General features: G+C 44.8%; 1 protein-coding gene across 1 annotated transcript in view; it reads left to right on the top strand.

Annotated features, from left to right (window-relative positions):
* The window catches only part of LOC111871462, a gene marked incomplete at its 5' end in the record, with an annotated part of 601,181 nt that overhangs the window by 189,083 nt on the left and 403,228 nt on the right, over nt 1-8,870 (top strand). The window contains 1 exon segment of the mRNA XM_023864604.2: nt 4,559-4,628. Within this exon segment, the coding sequence (XP_023720372.1) occupies nt 4,559-4,628 (70 nt within the window).

The raw sequence follows: 8,870 nt of genomic DNA, 5'->3' as shown, positions 1-8,870 counted from the left end.
TTTAAGGGCGGAAAAATTCAGGGAACAAGTCCTCCGGGAGGGACTTTAAGCCGTGGGTCCCGTGTCGTAGCTTTACGGCACGTAAAAGAACCTCATTTCTCCAAAGGAGGCCACTGAGCTAAATTAAGGACATTTCCCGCCCAACAGTATTTTCTAACGCCTCTGGTAGACGGGGGAAGTATCGAGATACCTCTGAACCAGTAGAGGCCGAACTCGCTGGCTGAATCGGGACTGATGGCACGCACCAGTATCGGTAGGGTATAGAGACTGGTAGAATATCACAGAGGGGACGTACAATAGACCACTGGTCGCGGTGCATGGGGAAACCCACCCCTCCAATAATAATAATAATAATAATAAATAATAATACTCTCGTACAATCTGTTAAGATTATGGGTATTATGACAAGTTATTCTGAGCTGGAATCCACTATTTTTGCATGTATCACCGGCCTTTATGCTATTTACGCAGATAAAGATCTGTTGCTGCGAAGCTAAGCACATTGAACGCGGCCGGAAACTACTCTTGAGTGTATTTCGTTAAATATTGACAGCATCGCAAAATTGTGCAAGTGGAAACCGCAGAATCTAATGGTCGCCATATTTCACATCGTGACGCCTCTGTGGTCTAGTGGTCAGAGTTCCTGGCTACATATCCAGAAGTCCCGGGTTTGATTCCCGGCACTACCGGATTTTCTGAGAAGTAGTGGGTCTGGAACGGGATCACTCGGCCTCGTGAGGATAATTGAGGAGCTATTTCAAGGAAATAGCGGCTCCGGTCTAGAAAACCGAGATTAACGGCCGCGGGGATCCATTGCGCTGATCACGTGACACCCTCTATCCGAAAAAGTTGGCACTAACTTCGCCGACAAGCGGCGGTCGCACGGTCGCCCGCATAAAGAAACAGTGCGTAATGTCTCTTTGTTTTCAGCAATTTTGGAACTGTACAGTGAAATAGCTCTATCTCGGAAACCGTTCGGAATAGGACACATGTACATATACACTTCTTTTTTGCTTAGAATGACTGATACTGTGACCTCCCAAAATATTGACTTTTTCTCCTAGGACATTCTGTATGTGTCGTGATGCTTAATTAAGCAAAGGAACAGTTTTACCTTTCCATTTATTCGTAATGTTTGCCTCATATAAACCAAGATCAATTTTGTCCAACAAGATGTATATACTCCCAGCTCCATGTATTTAATTGTATTTCGCGAACTACAGGTGCCCCGAAAGTCAGTTAACTCGAAACATTCTGTCTTGTTAGCGAGAATGTTTAGATTTATGCGTGCCAGTCCATTTGTACAACAGTATCACAGCGTCGTGAGTTGTGCGCTCAACATGGAGAATATCTTTTGGAACAATTTTTGTAAATTCAGTAAGTAATAAAGACATTTCTAACGTACTTTAGTTTACATTTTAGTAACCGGTTAACTGACTTTTGAGCCATTCTATAGTTTCGGAAGGACAACAGAGGAAAACGATCTCCCTATTACGCGTTCACTTTGTGTATTTTTTGAAAATACGAATAACAGTTCAAAATTAACGTAAAATGTAAATGGACGCTGGTACTGGTTTCTATTAAAGAAGTTGCGTCGCAGTGTGGCCTACAGTGTTACCGCCCCAGTGTTGTTTGTGGTTCTCACAGCCGTGAATATTAAGATTACGTTCTTCTGAGATGTGACGCCGTGTAGTCGGTACATAAGTACGAACATTTCAGAGGAACGTGCAGCGTCCGTCTTAAAGAGTAAAAGAAGTGAAGTTCCTCCGAAACGTCGTATCCCAGAAGACAATATCATAATGCCGTTTAGTCGCCATATGGGCATTTGTTATATTTCCGACCTAACTTTCCTCAGATTTGACCCCTACAGAGTGATCTTTACGTTCAAATTTCCCCGCGAGCTCTCTGCCTTATTACAGCAAGTGAGACCTGGTCTTCTCACATTTAAAACCCCAATGAAGAAATACGTCGCAGTTTATACTGTGTTACGAATATATGGAGTAAAATGACATAAGGTTCCTCGTCTTTGTAGTCAAGTTCGGGGATTTTTTTTATTGCTAGTGGGGTGTGACTAAGTCCCTTGTACTGCGGCCACTTCTGGCCTATTGTACCAGCCCCAGATGATAGGTGAGGGTGATTGTGGAGCAATTGGTGGAAGGAAGATTGGCAGGGGAAACCGAAGTACTCGGAAAAAACCTGCTCCAGCGCCACTTTGTCCACCACAAATCCCACTTGACCAGACCTGGGCTCGAACACGGGCCGCCACGGTGGGAAGCCAGCGACTAACCGCTTGAGCTATGGCGCGGCCTAAGTTCGGGGATAATCACGATCTTTTACATCCTTTTCGGTTCATTGTCTTATATCGTGCCGCCGTTCGACGTCATAGAGCCTGAGCTACTGACAGCGTCGTTAAATAAACAACATATACCGTGCTCAGGCTGACGTAGCGGCAACCCACTGGACTTGTATTCGGGAGGTGCTGGGTTTGAATCTCGACTGGGACACTGGCTATCCTGACTTGTGGTGTTTCGTGACTTTTCTTAGCACGTCCAAGAATACTTCGTGGATAATATGTCAGCTAGGCCGTGAACACTTCCTTCCATATCATTCCGGATTGATTGTTCGCCAATCATAGGACTATTACCGTTCGACACCAAAATGTCTGAGATATTGACAGCATCGTAGAAGAAACCGCAAACGGAAAATAAACGTGTAATTATAGTATGGCCTTAAAATCCTTGCTTGCAAGTGTAAGTTCCCGCACGGGAGCCTGGCCTGCCTACTTTCATTGTGCCCTACAGTCGAAGGTCCTAATGAACTTTCTTTCTTGGTTATGTTATGGATGCTTTTATTTCGTTTTAAACTTTCACTTCTGAGCTGGAAGTTTTGAGAAGTCGGCATCATCATCTCTTTATCTGCAGTGTCTGTAACCTCGGGGCAGTGCGTGGGCTCGCTCATTCACTCCTAGTGGATGTGTGGCATTGACCTTAGGAATTGCACATGCCCATCCACAGCACTGAGTTCACCTCATGTCTGTATTTCAGTAAGCGAATTCGCTAGTACGTGTAGAAAGTATCGATGGAAGTTGAATAAACTGTGGAAAATAGGTCACCTGCGAATTGGTTCCACGTGCTGGTCCACCAAGGTCCATACGTAGTAGGTTTCCCTTCAGCGATGCAATCGACTGTCGCCTTTCATTCTTGCTCCAGAGTCTGGAGGTCCCATACGAATCTACAAGTCGTAGGTGATTACTTCACCTTCTGGTGTTCTGGGTTATGGCACTCTGTAGCCTGGCAGATAGGTGCAGATATTTCGGTGGAACATAACGCCTCCATCATCAGGAATCCTACTGTAATCTGGTAGGTGAACGCTGAAGTTTCGGTTGAACAGATTGCTACCATCTTAAGTGAGCTTGTTCTGGTTTTAGAGGTGGATGCAAAAGTTCCGGAAGAAGGGACTATGGTGCAGCCTGATGGGTACTGACGTTTCGGAGGAACAGACTGCTTCCACTTCAGGATAGGTGAATCCTAAAGCCTCTCGGGGAGCGTATTTCCTCCATATAGAGGGTCTCTTACTAAGTCTTTTAGGTGTGACTCTGAAGAAAGCTGCAGTATGTTCCGCCGTAAAGTTGATGCCCGCTTGCCACACTACAACACGGCATCATAACCCAGCAGATCACATATTCATTTCTGCCGCCATCAGAACCTCAACCTTATGTATTTAATTGATGGTTTTCCTCAAGCCTTTCTGGGAAAATGTTGGGGTAGTACGTTACGAGAGGGAACAGTTTCTCCGTTCAGAGCACTTTCCGTTCCATTCATGCTATCTGTTAAAATCTTTGCAGTTGATGGAATGTTTTTAAATAAAAGACTGCATGGTACCTTACACACCATATGTAATTGGTAAGAATTGCCGATCTTTCAGAGAAACTTGCTGTTNGTCTTTTAGGTGTGACTCTGAAGAAAGCTGCAGTATGTTCCGCCGTAAAGTTGATGCCCGCTTGCCACACTACAACACGGCATCATAACCCAGCAGATCACATATTCATTTCTGCCGCCATCAGAACCTCAACCTTATGTATTTAATTGATGGTTTTCCTCAAGCCTTTCTGGGAAAATGTTGGGGTAGTACGTTACGAGAGGGAACAGTTTCTCCGTTCAGAGCACTTTCCGTTCCATTCATGCTATCTGTTAAAATCTTTGCAGTTGATGGAATGTTTTTAAATAAAAGACTGCATGGTACCTTACACACCATATGTAATTGGTAAGAATTGCCGATCTGTCAGAGAAACTTGCTGTTTCCTTCTTCAGGTAATGTACTCTTTAACTTTATTTGAGAAGTACAGGTACATTACTAAGATGAACAGGCGCTGTTCTTGTCTTGTGAAGAGCGTCGAATGATAGGTGGATTGAAGATCCACCTGAAGGTACTGAGGAAAATAAAGAAATACGTGCCAGGATAATGCCATAATTGGCCTGAGCAAAACGTGACACATCCCAAATAAAGACCAGAACACGAATTTTTTACTCGCTTGTGACTGCCCGTCTCTCTGTTACAGGTCAGCTCTTCTCGAAGCAACTGTGGGCCGAATACGACCGATATCAGGACGAGTACCGGGAAGCAAGGCAGTAAGTGGAACCGTGTGTTTGATACCAGAACAGGCAAAGTGATCCCGCCTGCGTAACAGTATTATTATTATTATTATTATTATTATTATTATTAGTATTATTATTGGAGGGGTGGGTATCCCCATGCACCGCGACCAGTGGTCTATTGTACGTCCCCCTGTGATAGTCTACCAGTCTCTATACCCTATCGATACTGGTGCGTGCCATCAGTCCCAACTCAGCCAGCGAGTTCGGCCTCTACTGGCTCAGCGATATCTAGATGCTTCCCCCATCTACCAGAGGACTTGTTCCCTGAATTTTTCCGCCCTTAAAAATTCCACGACTTCCGCCGGGTTTGAACCCGCGTACCTTGAGTCATGAGATGGGAACGTTACCCCTAGACTACGGAGGCCGCTTGCCGCAACAGTAAGATCTCTGCAATTTCCCAGCTGACTGATTAGTGTCACAGGGTTAAAGCACAGCGGTTATTATATGCACCACCCATTTTAACATTCAAATAAGCATTTTCGCCACAAAATGTATATATTTTGTATGATGCTCAGAAGTAACAGCGATTGTTTCACTAAGCAGAATTCACCAATTTCGTCTTCGTAATGGAGACACAGTGTATTTTCTTTCATTTACTTTCATTTTCTCTGCTCCACAGCTAATTTACCTTTCTGGAAAGCTTAAACCGCAATATTCCCGACCGGTCATTAAAATTGACGAATTTAACCATCGGTGTTGGTCATGCGTACAGTGTTGCCTTTTGTTCAGAGTATTTCTTGTTGTCATTAGGATGGAACGTTTTATTCTGGGCCCATTAGATCACGTCACATTTTCGGCGGCAGAACTGATAATATTTCTTCTTTCGTTTGTATAAAGGATGTTCAGAAAATTCTATACGGATATATAGGTGGTTTTCTCATTATTATGACGGTAAAGTAAAAAAAAAAGGGTAAAGTTGTCCCTGTGCTCACCGAATTTAAGCACTACGCCATGAAGGCATATGGAGGAGTGGATATATATATCCACATTTTCCTGACCTCGGCACTAGCTGGAGGTGAGTGGTCAGCTTCACGCCCCGGCCGCTTTATCCACGAGGAAAGAGCCCCCAATACCCATTGGGTATGAGGTTGGGTGGATCCCAGAGCCGGTCTGGAAGATTTGGAGAAGAGAAAATTCTTGCCCGTACCGGGACTCTAACTCAGACCCCTCAGTCGTCCTGCCAGTAGCCAGTCGCTATACCGACTGTACTATCCCGGCCCCAACTATGACGGTACCTTTAACTATTTAAAAGACAGTGCTAACTACACGTACAGCTTGCCGAAACATTAAGAGCTCTACATTCTAGCCACACGGTGTGTTTATACAGTATGTATATTTCTTATGATTGTCAAAATAAATTATTTCCCTAAACACCATTAACCTCTTGGTTTTTGTGATGGAGTTTAGGGTTTCCAATGACTTCCCCCCCCCCTTGGCACTACAGCCCCAGTGGGCCTAGGCCTACCTCCATGAACTTCTCCGTTCACTTCGGTTTTTCTAGATCTTAGACATACGGTAGGACTCCTTGGGCGGGTGATCAGCTCGTCACAAGGCCTCTACCTGTACACAAACACAGAAAAACGCACACAAATATCCATGCCCTGAGTGGGATTCGAACCCACGATCTCGGCTTCCGAGCGAGCGAAGACAGTGCACGCCTTAGATCGCTCGGCTACCGCGACCGGCTCCAATGACATATAACTGTTCTTAAATCTTATTTAGATGAAATGAAGTTTTCAAAGTGCAAATTATGCTTTACCAGCTGCGTACGTTATACGTGTATAGGACTGAATGATAGATCATAATGATGGGTTGGAAAGATAAAAGAGGTAGCGATCATGGCTCCCATGGCCTTAGACTGGTGTGTGAGTGAGAGTGAGTGAGTGAGTGAGAAAGCTATCCCTGTAACAGGTCGTGAAAGCCCATAGGAATGTGAGACGTCGAGGCTCCCACATTTTCTAGACAGTCTTTTCGCAAACGGCGGTGAGGTTGTCGGTCTTATGTGCTGGCCGCCATTTACCCCAGGGATATTCTTTTTAGTTATTTCTGTTAGAGGTTGAGTCGACCTCAGGGCCGTAGTGCGGCTGGAAGGTTTAGGTCAGTTGAAAACTCTACCTGATCGGGGCTCGAACCGGCTACCTTTCCGCTTGTAGCATAGTGCCTCAACCGGTGTGCGTGTGTGTGAATAGATTCATGTTTTATTTAAAGCGAACACATTTGTAGACAGGCGAATGTACGTGTAGATACCCAGACATGGGTTTCAAAGTAGAAATGTCCGTATTAAGCCTTTACGTGCTGAGATTTGCTTAACGGAACCCCTAATGTTGTTTGCGTGAGCTATCCGCCGTAACTGACATCGCCTCAGGTACTTTGGATTACGAAGAAATTGCAAGAGAAGTATTATTTTTCAATAAAAATGTCGAATAAAATACAAACAAACTCCGTGATTTTAGTCCGCAAGCGAACTATACCGACCGAGCGACCGCAGCTTACCAGCGAAGTTAGTGCCAACTTTAGCGGATAGAGGGTGTCGCGTAATCAGCGCTACGAATCCCCACGGCCGTTAATTTCGGTTTTCTAGACCGTAACCGCTATTTCCTTGAAATAGCTCCCCAATTATCATCACGAGGTTGAGTGGACCCAGTTCCAGCCCCACTACTTCTCAAAAAATCTGGTAGGGCCGGGAATCGAGCCCGGAAAACTAACACCGAAACTATTCTCTTCTCCCTGCTGTTTAAAACAAGGCATCTAGAACGTAACATTGAAAGAGTTAAGAACAACTGCGCATCTGGTTGCTTGCTCTGTCACTTTGTAAGAAACCCAGCAGGAGGGATGGACAAACCGTGGCCTGAAGGATATTCCCTTCCTCTTGTTCTTCTGGGGTTGTGGAGGGTTGGGCATCCTTTTGAAAACAGGTAGGAAACTTGGGATGATATTAAACTATGTTATTAAGTGAAGATGCCGATAAGCATAAAAGAATAAAATTTGTTGAGGGATCCCATAAATAAGCAGCAGGAGAGATATTAAATGCGCTGGAACAAAACTCCGCCCTTTATAGGGTGGAAAATAAGGGTTACTTATAATAAGCCATTTGGTGTTACTTCATAAATTACCACAAAGAAAGGATGAAGTTTGATTATTTTCAGGTGGAATAGGATTCTCTACGGATGGCTCATAACCTCCTTGGCATGTGACTGCTCTAAAATTGAACCCCCCCCCCCCCATATATGTCATTATTAGATTTATGATAATTGCCTATTCTTTGGCTTCTGGAAGTGGTTTACATGATCAGCTGAGTTTCTTGTGGAGAGGACCGGCATTAATATGGATGCTTCATTTCACGTCAGTTTATTCCGTTACAGCTGCCCGCTTTAGTATTCAAGAGCTCTGCCCACACAGTGTGGCTGTGTGTTCGTGTAATTACTCTCAGAATATACGGCTCTTATTGCCCTAAACAGCATTAACCGATTGATCTTTGTTATGGGGTGGTTGCGTGTTCCCGTGAAGGAAGAACCGACACAGAACAGGCTGTTCTAGGAGTACCTCTCTGGAACTATGTCCGGAAGTGCTCGGAGAATCAGGACACCAGCTATCCTGACTGGGAGCATTCCTTGTCTTCCTGAGTCAATCCAGGCAAATGCTGAGACAGTACAACGACCGCTTTCATTCCATATCCTTTCCAATTCAGCCTCATTCACCAGTTATCTTAGCGTCCGACGGTATACAGTCTCGATACTGAAGATAAAAGGTATAGCGATCCATGGAGGCCCATAGGGTTGTGAGACGTCGAGGCTCCCACATTTTCTCTAGACAGTCGGCTCATAGATGGCGGTAAGGTTGTCAGCCTTACACGCCGGCCGCACTTTAACTGCCAGTTAGATTCCTGGTACTGATTTTTGTTAGAGGCTGAGTCGACCTCAGGGCCATAGTGCGGCTGGAAGGATTAGGTAAATTGAAAAATCCACCTCATTGGGACTCGAACCCGCGACCATCCGGCTTGTAGCGTAGTGCTACAAGCAATTACGCTACCGCATGCACCCTCGGTACTGAAACCGTTGTTAAATAACTCGCGAAAATGAAAGGAACTGAATTTTTGAAGAATTTTTAGGTGAACTTTAGCGACCTCCGTAGTCTAGGGGTAACGTTCCCACCTAATGACTCAAGGTACGCGGGTTCAAACACGGCGGAGGTCATGGAATTTTTAAGGGCGGAAAA

Source organism: Cryptotermes secundus, unplaced genomic scaffold, assembly GCF_002891405.2.
Source record: "Cryptotermes secundus unplaced genomic scaffold, Csec_1.0 scaffold465, whole genome shotgun sequence".
NCBI classification, from domain to species: Eukaryota; Metazoa; Arthropoda; class Insecta; order Blattodea; family Kalotermitidae; genus Cryptotermes; species Cryptotermes secundus.
Note: the sequence above shows the minus strand (reverse complement) of the source record. Positions and strands in the feature narration are given on the sequence as shown.